At 41.4% G+C, this 19,462-nt stretch overlaps 1 protein-coding gene across 5 annotated transcripts in view; it reads left to right on the forward strand.

Moving 5' to 3' along the window:
* The window catches only part of LOC145353929 (extracellular sulfatase Sulf-2-like), a 318,430-nt gene that overhangs the window by 191,696 nt on the left and 107,272 nt on the right, over positions 1-19,462 (forward strand). For all 5 annotated transcript variants that reach the window (XM_080204931.1, XM_080204936.1, XM_080204933.1 and 2 more), the window contains one exon: positions 11,133-11,372. In XM_080204931.1, the coding sequence (XP_080061057.1) occupies positions 11,133-11,372 (240 nt within the window). The remainder of the gene's footprint in view (positions 1-11,132; positions 11,373-19,462) is intronic.

Raw genomic sequence — 19,462 nt, forward strand, 5'->3', positions numbered from 1 at the left:
TCTCCTTTGAGTTGTTTTCATTCTCACAAGTATTCATTGTTAAATATCATTTCAATGTTGCTCTCTCAAGACATACCTGCACAGCTATCTTCCTCTTTTTCTGGGTGATCACACATGACTGTCTTCTCTTTGTAATTGTTCCGGAAATAATTTTGTGCAGTTAGTGACATTTCAGAGACAACAAAGATGAAAGTGCAAATAAAATGCTAACTTCAGCCAACTAAGAAGCAAAGCAAGCTCTCGAGGTAATGTCACAGCAGCTAGAACCTTGCTAAGAACAGCAGGTTATTCAATCCGATGAGCAGGTTATTCAAAAGATGGGCCATGAGGAAATGATAGCAAGCAAAGGCTTGTTAAACCACAAGGAGGCCATGTTGACAAGTGAGACACTCCGCTGTTGTTCTCCACTCCTTCCTCACCCATCTCTCCCACGCAAATGGGACTGGCTAGCTGCACAGGTGGAGAAAAATACATTGGCTGGAATTCTCCAGCAGTTCACACCCCACTGCTGCTGCCAGAGAAGACAGAGAGTTTGGGGCTCAGCCAAAGCTCTGTTCACTGCAGTGGAAGGGAAAACCCGAAAAAGAGCTGAAGAGTTTTAACTCTAACTCACTTGGCAAAAATGGAGTTTAGCGATTAGTTAAAATGGAATTGGGGATTTATTCGCACCAGCCCTGATCTGGCCAACTTCAATTCAAAATTGGAGGCAGCTGTCATGCCCAATAAAGGGACGACATGGTGGCATGGTGGTTAGCACTGTTGCCTCACAACGCCAGGGACCCAGGTTCAGTTCTGCCCTTTGGGTGACTGTGGAGTTTGCATGTCCCATAGAATCCATAAAATTCTACAGTGTAGAAGGAGGCCATTCGGCCCATCGACCGGAACCAACCACAATTCCATCCCAGCCCTATCACTGTAACCCCATGTATTTACTATAGCTAGTCCCCCTGACACTAAAGGGCAATTTAACATGGCCAGTCCACCTAACCAGCACATCTTTGGACTGTGGGAGGAAACCCACACAGACACAGGGAGAGCACGCAAACTCCACACAGACAGTGACCCGAGCTGGGAATTGAACCCAGGTCCCTGGCACTGTGAGACGGCAGTGCTAACTACTGTGCCACCATGCATGTTCTCCCCATTTCTGCATGAGTTTCTTCCGGATGCTCTGGTTTCCCCTCTAGGTGAGCAGATTAGGTGGATTGGCCATGCTAAATTGTCCCTTGGTATCCCAAAATATGTAGGTTAGGGGAATTAGCGGGGTGGGATGGGGGGTAAATGTTTAGGGTTACAAGGATAGGGCAAAGGGTGACCCTGGGTGAGATGTTTTGTCAGAGAATCGGTGCATACGCGATAAGTCAAATGGCCTCATTCTGCATTGTAGGGATTCTATGATTTTAGGAATTTTGTGATGATGTCATAGTCATAATATTAATCATGCACTGAATATTTGCAACAATCTTTTTAAAAGTAGATATTAAAGCATGTTAATGTGGCTGCTTAGGGTCAGGTGGCTTTTGCAGTTTTAGCACAGACTAACTCTCTGGAAAGTTCCTAGTTGCATGACTACTGGTGGACATGCCAAAATGAAATCACCTGTGGAATTCACACCTACTATTGTTTTGTGGATTTGTCGGAAACTTGAGATCAATGTACTTCAAAGTTCCTGACTCCGAATCCTTAACTTAGCAAAGAGAGCTGTAGAGGAACCAATTCATCAGAAGTAATGTGAATGGCACCACTCATTCTCCACTTCATTGCACTACATTCTAACTCAAAATTATTCAGGCAGGAAAGGACAGTAGAAATATTGATCACATCACTAAAGCTATTCACAGATAACAAATCTTATTACCCCAAAAACCAGGGAGAAACCAATCAAGTCTGCAAATAACATTGCAAGAAATAGCAGGAGCAACAGAAAAAAGGCATTAACATCTACACCTTTAAAACCTAGAGAGTGCAACATCTTTAAGTCTTCCACGCTGTTTCTTTTCAAGTCCACCAGTATGGAAATTTGACCTCCTGGTAAGGCAACTATAAGTATCTCACTTGGTGACCTGCTCAACAAGCTATTGCTTTGAGGGGATCCTCCAGTAATCCTGATGTGTGACTTCTGTCATTTGAATCCATCTAGACAACCCTTCAGGAGTGAAAATGCCTTTTTCACCTGAGCCTGCAATGTATGCTGCTTTACTCAGATGAGCCAGGCATGTGAACTATGAACTCTCCCTTTGTTTGTAATTGGTCAAAGTGCACCATCCTCTGTAATTGTGTTGATTCTCAAGAGTGTGTGTGTGAGAGACGTAGTATTAGACTTTCTGCCTGAATATGTAAATTAATAATCCTCTTTAGTTAAACCCAGAAAAATTTGCTGCTTGGTTATTCCAATTGATCGCATCTTCCAGGGCTGAGCAGCGTACACATCATCTTTTTCAAAAAGCGCACTGGATAAAAAGGGAATGAGAATTGGGATTTCAGTTCTCTCTCATCTTTGTCTGTGGCACGGCATTATCATGAAGCTGCTGAGGTCTTTCTTTACGTATACAAGTCAGCTTCTGATTAAATCACTGTGACTGGCTCTTGTCTGAATCTGAGACCTGACCAAGTGAGCAGTGTTAGACTCCCCACCAGGCCAACGAGCTGGGAGAGGACCTGAAGAGGTTTCAGAAAACTCAGGAGGAGCACATGTTTCATTTGAGCTCGACAATGAAACCCCCATCCTGGGCCTCCAACCGCTCTGCCCCACCGCCCTGACTATGATTGTATGCCAATCTCACCAATTATGCTACCTTGGTATTGGGCACTATTCATGCTGGTCCCTAGCCGTGGCCTGTGGTTGCCTGAAATCTCACTCCTACCTGTTGGCCAAGTAGTGGGTAGGAGGCCAACAATCCCCATGTAAATGGGGTCCAGCTGTTAAAATCAGCCAGGCATTGCTTCCTCTGCAACTATTAACTGTACTTCCCACTTTCATAACCTCATCCTGAAAACCTACTTCTGGTTAGTCAGCCCCAGTAATAAGTCAGCAATTAGCAAGTATTTTTGAATAAGAACATAAGAAATAGGAGCAGGAGTAGGCCATCTAGCCCTTCGAGCCTGCCCCGCCATTCAATAAGATCATGGCTGATCTGTTGTGGCTCAGTTCCACTTTCCCGCCCTCTCCCCATAACCCTTAATCCCCTCTCTTATCAATAAACTTCAGTTAATATGCTGAGAAAGCCAAATCATTGCTCCCAGCATAACCAGCACAATACATATAATCTACAGATCCATTTATATCCATTTTAAATAACCACTTTAGATCAGAACAAAATTCTGCCCCTATTCAGTGTAATGCAATACGTTCATTTATTTCGCTTTAATGGCGTCAACTGACTTGAACCCATCTCACACTGAAAGAAGATCTCTTCAATCACAGTAATATATTTTGACTAAATGTTAAAAATGGACCCTGCATTTTATTGCTGTTGCACTGGTTTTGAAACACTGCAAGAATATTAACCAAGTCATTCACATTTTATTACTAAATCTATAATAGGTCCTCCTCCAGACTCATTCAGTTAGTCCCAGAGCAATGAAAATGCCATCAGTTTGATCTCATTCTCACACAAATTATACATGAGGGAGAGCTTTCTGTAAAGTAACAGACCTTTACTGAGAATCTGGTGCACTGTGTATTTGTGGTCTTGTCACAGTGTTGACAGGATTGCAAATGTGTTATGTGTATGTCATATAAGCAGTACAGACAGCTGGCCTTGCATCTTCAGCTTACTTTATCATTGGGATTTATTGTCTGTCAATCTTTGCTCAGGCACAGGGAGCATAGCTGAGCCACCCTTGAAGGACTGTTGTGAAAATTTAAAGAACAGGTCACACAAAAGTGAGTGGCTGCATTTTGGGGCAAATGGTTCAGTATTTCTTAATCCAAAAATATTTATTAACTATTCATAAGCCTTTCCAAAGGAGGTATCAATGGACAAGTGACAAAATGATGCTGTATAGAATCCCTAAAGAGCACAAGGAAGTCATTCAGCCCATCAAGTCTGCACCATCTCTCTGACAGAGCATCTCACCCAGGCCCTATTCGCATCGCATAACCTCACGTATTCACCCCGCTAATGTCCCTAACCTACATTGGACACTAAAGGACAATTTAGCATGGCCAATCCAGCTTACCCGCAAACCTTTGGAATATGAGAGAAAACCGATGCACCCAGATTCAGACACGGGGAGAATATGCAAACTCCACACAGACAGTCACCCGAGGCCAAAATCGAACCCAGGTCCCTGCACTGAGGTAGCAGTGCTGGCCACTGTACCACCATGCTGTGGGTGATTGGTCAAATCGTACTGATGCTACATAAGGCACATGAAAGGCAGTTGTGCGGATGTATGGACTCTGCCTATGTGACACAAGGTATTGGGAATCCAACTCCATGCCTAAGATTTCCTGCTTATAATCGCATCAGGTTTGGCGATGGGAGCAGAAAATGTATTACTTAACTATCAGGCCCTATATCTGAAATCACCCTCGTCCGGCAGAAAATCCATCTATGTTAGCATGGCAGCAAAATGGCGTGAATCACAACTGGTTGCCCAAGACGTGCACATGGGTGTCACGGTGGCACAGTGGTTAGCACTGCCACCTCACTGTCCCAGGGACCTGGTTCGATTTTGGCCTTGAGTGACTATACGTGTGGAGTTTGCAAGTTCTCCCTGTGTCTGCGGGGTTTCATCCAGACTCATTAAGTTAGTCCCAGAGCAATGAGTTTTTTCTCCACATTCCAAAGATGTGCAGATTAGGTGGATTGACCATGATAAATTGCCCCTTAGTATCCAATCATGTGTGGGTTAGGGAGATTAGCGGGGTGAATACATGAGGGGTTACGGGAATAGGGCAGGAGGAAGGGCCTGGGTGAGATGCTCTGTTGGAGAGATGGTGAGTGGACATCCTCAGGGAGCTCAGGTAAGTGCTGCGCTTAGTGGGGAGAGGGTCTCTGCGCAGACATTGCTCCCAGGCACTGCTGGGCAAACTCCTTTGCTCTCCCTGTCCTCGGGCAGCATTTAGAAATGATGCCCTGACTCTCGGCTGATGGAGTTGCTTTCGGAGTGGGTGAATCAGAGGCCACCCCCTCAACAAAAGGTCGTGGGACCCACTCATTGAAGTTTTTTTTTCCAAGTCCCGGACAGTACAGAAGAGAAAGCCTCCACTGATGCCTGGGAAAATCTCTCCCCATACATTTTTCTCTTTTCAGAGATGATTGCAGCCAGATGCACAATTTATGCACTTAGCTCAAATCGATGTTATACTTTCAGGAAAGATTGTGTTGCCTGGGGCTTTTTCCTCCTGAGAAGAAAAGTCTGAGGGGGGTAAGCTGATAGAGATCTTTATTTGTGGATCACAAATTGGGGCCCTGACTATGAGAGAGTTTCTATTAAATTCTATAGAGAATTCAGGAGAAAACTCTTGACCCTGAGACTGGTTAGAATATCGAACTCGTTAACCACAAGTTGAGACAAAAGGAACGTACGCTTTCAGAGGAAGCAGCGTAAGTGCGGGAGGGAGAAGGCAATAGTGGACGAGGTTTATAAATCTAGGTGATAGAGGCTGGGGGAAGGCTCATGTGGATCATAACCTCTGACAAGGGCCTGTTAGGCCAAATGGCTTGTTCTGCTGTTGTAAGTACTTTACAAATTTATGGCTATTTTTTGGCTCCAAATACCAGACATTAGCCTCAAATTCTTGTGATGCTGTCACAATGTGGCTCTGGGAGATCCCTGAAAAACATTGAATTTAACTATTCTTATTTTATAGCGGGAGGTCAGGTAACTTGGGTACTGGCATGGTCAGCATTTGAAGATTGGTGAACAAGGAACCAGAGCTATTCACATGGGCATGCACAAGTGAAACACTATGTGGAAAACGCTGAAAGCAAAAGAATGACATTTCTGGAGACAAAGATTTTTATTCAGCACAATAAAGCTGGAATGTGGAATGCTGCCTGTGCTTTGAGTAAGGATCCCTGTTGGGGCCGTACAGTGGCACAAGCACCAGGGACCTGGGTTTGATTCCCAGCTTGGGTCACTGTCTGTGCAGAGTCTACATGTTCTCCCTGTGTCTGCGAGGGTTTCCTCCAGACGCCCAGTTTCCTCCCACAGTCCAAAAGACGTGCTCCTTAGGTGTATTGGTCATGCTCAATTTTCCCTCAGTGTACCTGAACAGGCACCAGAACGTGGCAACTGGGGGATTTTCACAGTGGCTTCGTTACTTGAGACACTAATAAATACACATTAAACTTACTGAATTTTAGTTAATACACATGTTTTAAGTTTTTATGCTACAATGCAATTTTTTGGAATAATTATTGCATGGAGGATCGATTGAATTCCAGTTATGTTGAGGTCTAAAGATGTTAATAAGGTGCTCACCCTCTGGTGTGAGTTGAGTGTACAAATTCTATCTGTGTAAAATGGGCATTGGAAATTCAGCTCCATGTTTGTTCCTCTTCCAGGATGATTGCAACTAAATGCACCGTGCATAGCCTTGCCCTGAAAAGGAGCATTGCCAAAGATTAGGCAGAGAAATGAACCTTTGTCAAGCAGTTGCAGGAGAGGATCATAACCACTTCTATGACCTGTTTTATGGGAGTTTCTGTACATGTGGTGACTGTATGCCTATTGTCTGTTAGTGAACTTTTAAAAGCCCAGTATATTTCCTCCCCATTTGCTCCCAAGAGCAGGTATTTGAATCAGAAATTCTCAACGTTGTTTCAATTACTAAATGTGATAAATTGGACAAATATTTGGAGCTAGGTTAGGGTCTTTTTTTTGTATGAAAGAGCTGTGGCCTTTGTGCTATGATTTTCATTCTGAAGCCAATAATGGGCTCTATGCTGCACAAATTGAACCTTTAGCATTTGAAAAGCAGTATTTTCTGTCAGTGAAGATTGAAACAAATAACCTGTCCCCCAGGGCTTGAGCACATAATCAAGGCTGAAACTCCATTATTGTAATGTTGGGGTGCTATATTGTCAGAGCTGCAGTCCTTCAGCTGAGACATTAAGCCAATTCTGGTGATACAGGATGACATTAAAAAATCCCATGGCACTATTCAGAGAAGAGGAATGAGGTCTCCAGGGTTCCTAGCCCACATTAACAACATCAAAAAACACATGGATCAGTTATTCATCTGATTGCCATTTAGTGATAATGCACTGCATAAAATGACTGTCACATTTCGCTGCATAACAATAATGTCTGCACGCAAAACGATTAACAAAATGTGAAGTGCTGTGAGATAATTGTGAGAGACTTAAGAGATGCCATTTTAAATAAAAGTCTCCCTTTCTTTCCTTCTAACTGGGATTTCATCTTTTTAAAATGAATATTAAGTCTGTCATTTTGGTATCCAGTGACATGTGAATACTTGAGTCATGGATATATGTTCATAATATGTTATATGCTAACTTCTTACATTAAGGCATATTCGATCAGGAAGAAAGCATTAAAAGTGCATTATACACTAATTAATGCATGTATTATTTGACTACTGAAGTGTAGCTATATGCAACTTTGTACAATCTTTAGGCCACAAAATATAATTATGTGATCTCCCTGGATCAATTATTGGAGAATTTCTTTTCAAGAAAATCCTAGCAGTCAAACAAAGAAAATTACAGCACTGGAACAGGCCCTTCAGGCCTCCAAGGCTGCACGGACCATGCTGCCCATCTGAACTAAAACCCCTACCCTTCCTGGGACCATACCCCTCTATTTCCATCCTATTCATGTATTTGTCAAGATGCCCCTTTAAAAGTCACTATTATATCTGCTCCCACTACCTCCTCCCGCAGCGAGTTCCAGGCACCCACCACCTCTGTGTAAAAAAAAACTTGCCTCGTATATCTCTTTTAAATCTAATGTCCAATTTTATTCTTGGTGTCAGTCAGACTCTATTTTCTGTTGAAGGAAAGGCTTTCCAGAGCAGTTCTCTTTTTCTTAACTATGGCATAAAAAATTTGCAAGTGCACCTAAATTCTGAAAGTTATTGGGTTTGTATTTAAGTTGGATGATATATGTTCATAAGGAAAATAATATTAATATTCTACTTGGTGATTTACAATTCTGTGCAAGTGAATAGGCTCTGACTGGGTTAAAATTGTGCCGTGTGTTGATTTAAGGCTAGTTTTGGCTACTGATTATTAAGCAGAGGCTATGTCATTTGGGAGGTTAACTGTTGTTTGGTTAGAGGACTTTACAAATCAGAAGATGCTTATACATTCAATACGGAAGGTTACAAGTGGAGATTGGAAGCACCCAACAACTTAAAATTGGATCACTAAAAATTGATTTTTAAAAAATGTAACAGTTAGAGTGTAAAATCCCCTGTATGCTGGCATGTCACTTTTAAAAGTTTAAGTTTTTATTTATTTACTAGTGTCATAAATAGGCTTACATTAACACTGCAATGAAGTTACTGTGAAAGCCCTCCAGTCACCACACTCCGGTGCCTGCTCGGGTGCACTGGGGGAGAATTTAGCATGGCCGATGCATCTAACCAGCATGTCTTCCGGACTGTGAGAGAAAACTGGAGCACCTGGAGGAAACCCACTCAGACACGGGAGGACGTGCAGACTCTGCACAGACAGTGACCCAAGCTGGGAATTGAACCAGAATCGCTGGCGCTGAGAGACAGCAGTGCTAACCACAGTGTCAGCTTGCCACCCTATGTATCTGCTGTAGGGATAGTCAGGTAATATATTGTTTGGTAAGAGCAGAGGTTATAGCACATGCTGCACAATATATTGTCAGGCTGTTGAAGTGAACTTTTTGTTTAAGGACGTGAGTCTAATCATTGCTGAGTAGACATAGCCTCTAACTATCAGAGTTTAATTGTTTTAGGAGGGGACCATGTAGGTTGAGATCACTCACGATTGAATTCCTCTCCAAGCTGCAATTGAGGACCTAGGATGAATTGTTTGATGTCCTTGCTTTTTCCCCAAATCTAATGCAAAGGGTATTTTTTAAGTTGTACATATTCTAACCCCTGTGTTGATAAATTATTTTCTCTGGGGAAAAATTTTTCTTTTCTGTCTATCATTCTTTAACTTGGAAAAGGGTCTTGGAAAGAAACTTACATTGATGTCAATCATTGTAATGTATTTGCCTAGACTTAGTTTCACTAATTATATATATATATATCAGAAAAGTGTGATGTGAATGTGACAGGTGAAAGCAAATGTGGGCATGGCTGCATCTTTATAATCTGACAATCTACTGTGAATTTACACTTGAGTTGAGATAATCAAGACAAAATGTAGTCTTTAGGTGGAATGAAATCAAAGAATGTGGGGAGGGAGCAGATGGCATAAAGCAAACAGTGGGTCGAGATGGAAGGTGTGTTGCAGTAAAGAGAATGATGATGATGCAGGCACAAATTTAAAAAATAAAAACTGATTTAAAAGAAATGTGGATCCAGTGGCAGTTAGAAATTTTTCAGATTCCATAGCTCTTAGTTTCAATACTACCGTCATTTAATACTCTTAGATACTCAATACTGTCAGCAGATTTCAATAAAAATTCCTGTTGACATATGTATTCATTATGTGAAGGCATAAATAAATGCTCCAATAAACAGTATTATCAAATTGCAGAGCTGTTGGGACGGACCAGTGATAGTCACTAAACAGGGGTGAGGAGGAATTTCTTCAGTCAGAGAATGGTTAATCTGTGGAACTCTTTGCCACAGCAAGCTGTGGAGGCCAAATCATTGAATGTCTTTAAGACAGAGATAGAAATGTTCTTGATTAATAAGGGGATCAGGGGTTATGGGGAAAGGACAGGAGAATGGGGATGAGGAAAAATATCAACCATGATTGAGTCTACTTTGCCATTCAATCGGCCGAGTGGCCTAACTCTGCTCCTATGTCTTATGGTCTTAAGCAAGTGGATGATGATCAAGAAACAGGCTGAAGTAAAGAGCAGGATGGTCCTGAGGATCTTTGGAATTGGGAATAGGTGAAGGAAATGTTGAATCCAAGACTTAGAGGCCTGACGGGTCTTCCTAGACTTCGAGGGCAGATAGATAAGAAATGGTTCAGCCAGGCCTGCGTCCAGACAGCCTGGTTGATGTTGAGACAATCTTATCCAGGAATAGCAAAACAAAACTCTGCAATCGAAAAAATGTAATTACTGAAAAAGTTAGAACATAAAGGAAAATATGGAGAGGACAGATTAGAGGGCAGTGGTACTTATCTGTGTCTGGGGAAAAACTGCAAGTCTGGTTTTGGTCTAGTGATCTGTAGGCTCTGACGTTACATTCAGTGTTGGAGGTAGAGTTGTGGACATGATTATGACCCATGGCAGCTCATAATTGCTTCCTTGATGATGGCAAATTCTATGGAAGTGCTATTTAGAGGTACAAAAGAAATGTAATCCAGCTTTGGGTGAGAATGTAATCCAGAGATGAGGGGGTTGGCGTATGAAGAGAGACTAAATAGACTGGGTCTGTACTCGTTGGAGTTTAGAAGGATGAGGGGGGATCTTAGAGAGACGTATAAGATAATGAAGGGGATGGATAGGGTAGAGGTAGAGAGATTCTTCCTGCTCAGAAAGGAGAACAGGACTAGAGGGCACAGCCTCAAGACAAGGGGAGGGCAATTTAGAATGGAGTTGAGGAGGAACTTCTTCACTCAAAGGGTGGTGAATCTCTGGAATTCTCTGCCTGTTGAAGTGGTGGAGGCTACCTCGCTAAATATTTTTAAGACACGGGTAGATAGGTTTTTGGTAGGCAAGGAAATTAAGGGCTATGGGGAGAAAGCGGGAAAGTGGAACTGAGCCACTTCAGGTCAGCCATGATCTTATTGAATGGTGGGGCAGGCTCGAAGGGCTAGATGGCCTACTCTTGCACCTACTTCTTAAGTTCTTATGTTATGTTCTTATTATGTAAAGTAGGAGATAATGAGTCAGCTGCCCGCTATGACCCTCTGAATGTTTTGCACTATTACTCCTAGGCAATATCACGCAACCAGGAGTTTTTTCTTCACAGAAAAACCAAGCTTAGTTTTTGTTGATAATGTTGAAAACGTTAATTTCACAATTGTGATATCAATCTTTTATATTTTTAGGATCCTTGGAAGTGATGAACAAGACCAGGAAGATAATGGAACAAGGAGGGGCCCACTTCACAAATGCGTTTGTGACGACACCCATGTGCTGCCCTTCAAGATCTTCCATGTTGACAGGGAAATATGTCCACAACCACAATACCTACACAAACAATGAGAACTGCTCATCTTCCTCCTGGCAGGCCACACATGAGCAGCGGACATTTGCTGTGTATCTGAACAGCACCGGTTACAGGACAGGTATGTTATCCAAGGAAATTGCAACTCCTTTATGATGCCTCATGATAAACCTTGAAGAATTTGAATATTTATGAGGAAAAGAAGCCGCCTTCTCATTCAAACAAAAGCACAATGTTCATAGAATCCCTACAGTGCAGAAGGAGGCCATTCAGCCCATCACGTTTCAACCAACCACAATCCCACCCAGGCCCTAGCCCCACAACTCCATGCATTTACCCATAATCCCACAACACTAAGGGGCAATTTAACATGGCCAATCCACCTAACCCGCACATCTTTGGATTGTGGGAGGAAACTGGAGGAAACCCATGCTGACACATGGAGAATGTGCAAACTCCAAACAGACAATGACCCAAGCCGGGAATCAAACCTGGGCCCCTGGCGCTCTGAGGCAGCAGTGCTAACCACTGTGCCACCACACTGCCCTGTTATTGAATACAAGTTGACAGCTCTAATTAGCAATGTCAGTGACTAAATAATGGGTGTCAAAGTGTATCATTCCAATAAAAATCTCAAAAGCATCTTAGAAGATAGCTTTAAGTTTTCTCATTTTTAAATAGATATATGTGAAGAGTATGGAAATGGCATTAGAATGGGCGGCTCCACTGGTACAGTTGTTATTTACAAAATAATCTTATATAATTGCTTATGTAAAGCCATCAACTTTATGAACATCTTTATATAAAGTTAAGCTACTTTAGTTTGTTGTGTCCTGTAGCACTAATCATGAATAGCACGTTGCCAAACAAATGATGTCTAAGGCTTTAGAAACCACAGTTTCAGTGGGGACACCATTCCAAGGTTTGTAAAACCCCAGCAGCTGGGTAACATGGCCATTGTTATGATCAGGTCAGGGGAGGTGAAATGCTTGATTTTTCTGCCACCCCTCATTTGGCCACAGCAGGTTTTGTGTTTGAATGGGTATGCCGTTAATGCAGTGAGTGTTCAACTATTTGTGTACTGTGACTGTCAAAGACACAAACGGACACTTTTTTTATGAGTTTTTCTAAAAACAAAACAGTGGTATTTATTGTAAAATGCACGCATGCACACATGCACAACTGGTACTGCTTACATAGATTGATGACTTTGATAGGTCTAGGATGAGCTTGGTGATCTTTCTGGTTTTGGTATCAACATGGTTTAAAGATGTAGGTGAAGGCTTTATCTGTATGTCCAGAGACAGTAGCTGCTGAACTGAATTCTTTTAAAATCCCTGCCTGCAACCCTAACCCTAATAACAGATGGGGTTTGAGCTTGTAAAAATAGGTGGAGAGAGGAAAGCCCACACACAGGTCTTCCGTTCTATTTGTTTCCAGACAGTCTTGTTTCTCCTTGGTTCTTGGAGTAAGATTTCTTATCTGAAGTTAATTTTGGTCACATGAACACACAATCAATTCTTCCATTGCTGACATAAATTATTCTAAGTTAAGAGCCATTGTTAGACAATGAAGAACGGATGGTTGCTCTGCCAATCTTCTTAAGTATCACTCTGAGACAGATCTCCGATCCTGCTGATAGCATACCCCCAACATGGGTTTCCCAGTGGTGGGGTTAATAAAACTAATGGCTATAGAATCAGAGGGTCAGTTTGGATTAATAAAATTAATGGGCTATAGAATCAGAAGGTCAGTTGGATTTTAAAAAATAGCTGAAGGTCCGAAAACAGTGAATGATGGTAAGTGGTTGTTTTTCAAACTGAGATGGTAGAAAGTGGTGTTCCCCAAGGATTAATGCTAGAACCACCACTTTTGTATATAATTGACTAGAGTATTGTATCTAGTTCTAACCACCATGTTTTAGAATGGATGTGAGAGTGCTGGAAAAGTTGCCAAGGTGATTACCAGAATGGTTTCAGGGATGAAGGAAATTAGCTACAAACTTAGATAGCTCTAACTGGGGCAAAGGAGATTGAGAGGAGGTCTGCTGCAGGTATAATACTATATGGCAAGTTTAGATAAGTTGTTCTCATTAGCTGATGGTACAAGAACCAAGAGATGCAGCTTTACATTTTTGTGCAAGGGATGCACAAAGAACATTTTGATGCAGCAAGTGGAAATGACCTGGAGCCCTCTGCCCACAAGAGCGGAGGAAGCAACAAAATTTCAAATTGAAATTGGATAGGCATGTGAGAGAAGTAAACCTCAGAGCTACAGGAATGGAGTGGGGGAATGGGTGTGAGGGGATTGCTACGTGGAGAACTATCATGAACTCATTGAGCTAAATGGTCTCCTGCTATGCCATATAACTCACAGATTTCAGCACTAAAAGTTAACCCTGACCATAGGTGAATTGGTGCAATCTTTTCCAATTGTCGCTATATTCTGCCTTGATAGAAGTGGGGACTGTAAACCTGCAACACTTAAAAATAATTGTGCATCTTTCCTGATATCCTAGCAAGTTTTCATGGAGAGTAACTGAACCATACAAACCTGGAAGATCAAGATTTACTGATTAAAATAAGAGTACAGTGGACACATCCATATTCATATCTTACGGAGTTTGATCTAGTCATGAAGGTGATATTAAGCTTCTCTAAGATTACAAGCATTCATAAATACAATTATGAAAAATGGTCAAGCTTATGTTATTTTCAGTGTCTGCAGAACATTGCTTGGTAGTCTCATCATACACAGATGTTCAGTTAATTTAGCTCTCATAAAATTTTCTGAAGACTGTAAGTCACTAAAATCAGTCTGTAAATACCATACCATACGGAAATTTTAGTGTTGCTTAAATGAAGATCGGCATTGGCAGATGTTTCATGTCTAGACAGCAATTGCGGTACAATTTAGTCCCTGTAAAATATGCAGTGAGCACCCAAACTTTCTAATTTTAAACCAAGGTTAAAAAACATGACTTTATTGGCTTTCGGATAAATTGATATCAGTTGTAAATAACGATCTCTATGGCACAAGGACACAAGTTACCTAGCAGAGGATCAACATTATTCCCTGTGGTAGTGAGTTCCACGTTCTTACCACTCTTTGAAGGGTAAGGATCACTCTTGCACTGAGAGGGGCAGGCTGCTGATGTAAATAATGGTGCACTGTTCATTGTTCAAGATCACAACTGTTTTGTCAGTTCAACTTCTCACTTGAATCTCCCCACTCTGAACTGCTTATTAAAAAAAAAATTCAAATTATTTACCTGCCTTTGCATCGATTTCCAGCATGGTCTGACCTGTGACTGTTCTCCGGCTCTGGGAAATGCGCATACGTTCCCGGGGCATGCGCAAATTCCAGAACCAGGCCAACCACATACCTCCCACACTGTCCCACCAGAAAAGTTGCATGTCGGGATGGGAGAATTGCCCCCGATGTTTCAGTGAGAAATTTCTCTTCCCCTAAAATCACCTGGTTGGCTTCAGCCACCAGTTCTTAACAATACCATATAACTTTATTTAACACTGTGATCACTCACAAAAATCAAGCTCTTCCCTTAACTTGAGACTGGACAACGCGAAACCTTAAACTTCTCAAAATAACTGGGGTAAGCAGAGTCTTGAACGTTGCATTCTAATACAGCTACTGAGCTTATGGGCAGTTACAAAACAGATACTGGTCTTCTAAACAAATAACAATCATTGCTGTCAAGGAAATAACCATTACTGGTAATGTTGAAAATGTTAGTTTAAGCGGAGGCCATTTTCTACGGGCTCTATAATTATTGGGACAAGATTTTTTTTATTTTTTCAAACGAGAGAAATTAATTTTGGAGTTATTTCTATCCATGCAGATTTTTTTTACCAGATATCCTGCTGATATTGAGTTATACTTTGTATTATACCCACTTCCTTCATGATGTTTTTATTGGGCTCCTGCTGATGTTTCTATTGATTCCATGCATGGAGTGTTTGACTTGCACTAAGAGTATACCATTAAAGCATTTAGTCATTTGCCATCATTAAAACAGTTAAAGGTTCTCTCTTGAGCTACTGAATTTGCCTAAAATAATGCTTAGGAACTTAGTCTGACAATTGCTGAAACATTCGCTGCTTAAAAAAAAATAGCTGGGGGAATGTTTGCTTTGTTATTCAGAGATGACAACTTTAAATAACTTATTTCTGCCTTGCAAAAGTTTTGATTTAATAATAGCAAAACCTCAAAGTTTCTATTTGCTGGTCCTGAAAAAAGGACACAGATGAAAGGCTAGCCAAATAACTTTACTGAAACCACTTCTTTTTCTGCTTCAACATAAAATTGTTAACCACATTCACAATTTGAGTCAGATAGCTGAATGCCAGTAAGTAAACGAGTTATTAGAGTGTGCATTGAGGTGTAGGTTTTTCATATCTTATAGAATTTTGATAAATGATTGGTACAAGTGAGGGTTTCTCTGGAGAGGGCAGCCACAGCTAGATCTGTAGCACCATGGCTGGCTTAGCTGTACAAGGGGGTAGGGAGGAGGATTAAAAAGTAATCATGATAGAGAATTTTATGATTAGGGGAGCAGGCAGGTGTTTCTGTGATCACATATATGAATCAAGGATGGTAAATCTTGCCTGTCTGGTGCCATTCATTTGGGGCAGTACAGTGGCGCAGTGGTTAGCACTGCTATCTCACAGTGCCAGGTTCTTGGGTTCGATTCCCAGCTTTGGGCACTGTGTGGAGTTTGCACGCCCTCCCTGAGTCTGTATGGGTTTCCTCCGGGTGCTCCTGTTTCCTCCCACAGTCCAAAAGTCACGCTGGTTAGGTGCATTGGCCATGCTTATTCTCCTTCAGTGGCGCCAAACAGGTGCCAGAGTGTGGCGACTCAGGGATTTTTACTATATCTTCATTGCACTGCTAATGTAAACCTACTTGTGACATAAATAAATAAACTTAACTTTAATGGCACTGAACAGTTGCAGGGCACTTTGACGGCAGTGGGACGGTGGGGGGGGTGGGGAGGTTTGATAGCAGGTGGTCATTATCCATATGGGGTATCAATAAAATAGATAGAAAGAGGGATGAGGTCAATTTTAGGTAGATTCCGCAGATGCCCATCATAGTGGGCACCAGTGGAAGATCCTGCAGTAAATTCATGCCAGCGTGTGACTGATTTCTGGCCCTCCCACTATGTCTGCCAACAAACATGCCAGCGAAGCCCTGAAAGACAGATTAATTCAGTATCCCATTGTCAAAGGAATCTTAAAAGAGAAGTTATCAGCTTTCCGACAGTCAAAGAATGATTTGACCCTGTTGAAAACTGTGCAGAGGCGAGAAAGCACAGCGAGATTTTTATTTGACACGAGAGAAATCCTAGGGAGAAAAACAGCTGACACAGTGCAATTTGGAGGACAGAGAAGGAGCAGCACACTGAATCCAAAACCAGAAAAGAGCACACAGTAGCGAGCATTATTCAATGTTCTCACTGTGATGGGAAAAGATTGCACGGGCACCAAAAATGTCCCACCAAAATTGAGCAGTGCTATTACTGCAAGAAGAGAGGCTATTTTAAAATGCTATGCCACGGAAAAATGCTCCTAACACACAAATTAAAAGAAACAATTAAAATCGCCTACCTTTGAATAGGTCAAAAATGAAATAGATAATGAAGTGCCATTCTTAAGAGAAATTATGAGATCACATAGGAACTATTGGAGCACAGATATTATGCTCAACAGCTGCAATACAAATTTTAATTTAGACACCAGAGCAGGAGTTTCAGTTTATTCATGTCTAGAACAGTGGCTAAAGCACAAGACTCTAAGGCACAGGAGGCACTCAGCTGAGGGTCAAGGGGCAATTGACTGCTAAACTCCAGTACAAAGGAAAAGCAATCGCAAAAATTCTGCATGTGATCCGCAACTCAGAATATTCATCGTTAAATCCAAACGTTTGTACTCATATGTAAAGATAATGAATTGGGCAGCCCCGAAAAGTCAACAGAATTCAGGAGAGAATTCCCAAAACTATTTGGAGTTCTTGTGAAGATAGAAGCAAGAGAACGAAAACCTAATCGAACTGTGTGACAACATAGAGAAAACCAGGCAAAAGATTTCCTACAAACAGCAGCTGAAGAGACCACAAAACCATTACGTAGAAGAATAGCTTGTATTAAGCAAGAAATCGATAGATGAATATGTCTAAGACAAACAACAAACATAAAATGCACTGTCGCACATTTGTGTAGAAAAACCTAAATAGGAGGACATAAATTTCATTGAGGACATAGAGTCATATACCTCATTAATGACAACATTCCTACCAGCAGCAGCGCAGAGACTGAATGGAATCTGAGCAAAAACAAACAGCAAGCGAAGAATGTGCTAAAATTAGAAAATACTATACAAATGGTTGGCCAGGATCAGTTCCAATCCCTCTAATCCTGAAATAAAAGTTTGAGCAGTGAAGGCATCTCGGTGTCATTGACTTGCTAATTTATGAGGAGAGTTTGATCATACCAAGAGTCCTCGGTCTCAAGTTCTTCAAAGAATACACCAGGGACACCCAGGCACTATGAGGTATTATACCAGTGTTCGGAAGTTAATCCAGTGGCTAGGGATCTCAAAGTCATTAGACAAAATAATTTTGAGCTATATCACAGTACAATCCATTGCCAAGAGCAAAAAGAACCATTGATGGTTTATTCATTTCCAGGCAGACCATGAGATGTGTCGGAACGTTCCTTTTTGAGCTGAAGGTAAAGACCCTCATACAGTTGTTGACTATTACTCCAGATCAATTGAGCTTAAAAGCCTTCAACTGCACAAGATGTTATTAATTTGCTAAAAGAATTTTTTGCCACATATGGCATTCCTGATCTTGTCATTTCAGATAATGGCCCACATTTGGCAAACAAATGATTTGAGAAATTGATAGCAGACTATGGATTTGTCCGCACAGGTGCCCACAGGCAAATTGAAGTGGGGGGGCTGAAAGAGGCTTATGAATGATGAAATCTTTATTCAAGAAGATTGATCATATCAACTTAGCACCCTTGAGTTACCATTTCCGTAAGGCTTCAGGATTGCTTGGCACCGTATGATTCCTGATGGGAAGGAGCACTCAACATCCTATTCTTCCACAAACACTCATGCCATGTCTCAAAATAGCAGGTGTAAAGAAAGTCATCCTCCTTCTCCCCTGCTATCATGCAAATCAAACCAGAAATTACAATCAATGCCACAGAGTGCATGATTTACCTAAATTCCAATCAAATGAATCAATCTGGATTAGAGAGCAGAATTGAGAAGGCCATGTGACAAGACACAAAATCAGAGATCTTATCTTCTGGAGACTGAAAATGAGATAGTGAGGATAAGCAGCAGCATACATGTAACCAGGGGAAGAGAACCATCAATGGAATGGACTAACTACCCATTTGATCAGGGAAACAACCTGGACAGATAACCAATACTCTCTGATGATTCACATACTACTCTACAGAGTTTGAGAGGAAGATAGAGAACTTGATTCCTTTACAGTCCGCAGCTGAGAATAAGCTTGGGGAGATTAGTAAAGCCTCAACATTTATCTCTGCAACCTGGTGATGAAGACAGAATCAGTATGTAATGGGTTAATATTGAATATGTAAATATATATTCTATGTGATCAGTGATGTAAGATCACGTCAACTGAACATGGAGGAAGCTTTATGTAAAGTCTCATACTAAGTCTGTAATGTACGAAGTTAATATAATGTTAAATAAAAGGTGGAAGTTAGCAACAGCCTTGCCTCCCAGGAGTATCTAAACATCATGAACATGAACAGCCCCTTCTGAGACCCACAACAATCACAATCCTTTTCAGAATATACAAGAGAAACTACAAATATTTTGAACAGGTTCAAAAAATAAGTTCCATCTGTGCAAAGTTATGTGGAATTTTAACAAGGGAAATAGGATAAAATTATTTCCACAGGTTGATGATTTGGAACTGGAGGATAAAGTCCCTCATCTAAAGGACAAAAGGAGAGGGAGGAGAAATGTTTTCACTTTATTGGTTGAATTTTATCAGCCATTTGAGGATGGGCTGAGAGACAAAAAGGGTTTAAACGTGGCTCAGGAAGGCATCAGGTGGCATGGCCAACATCTTCCGGTCACCTTGCCATTTTCTCAGTGATGGGAAAGATAAGTGACCAATTAAGAGACACTTCACATCTCC

Source organism: Carcharhinus amblyrhynchos, chromosome 16 (assembly GCF_965287045.1).
Source record: "Carcharhinus amblyrhynchos chromosome 16, sCarAmb.v2.hapA, whole genome shotgun sequence".
In the NCBI taxonomy this organism is placed as follows: Eukaryota; Metazoa; Chordata; class Chondrichthyes; order Carcharhiniformes; family Carcharhinidae; genus Carcharhinus; species Carcharhinus amblyrhynchos.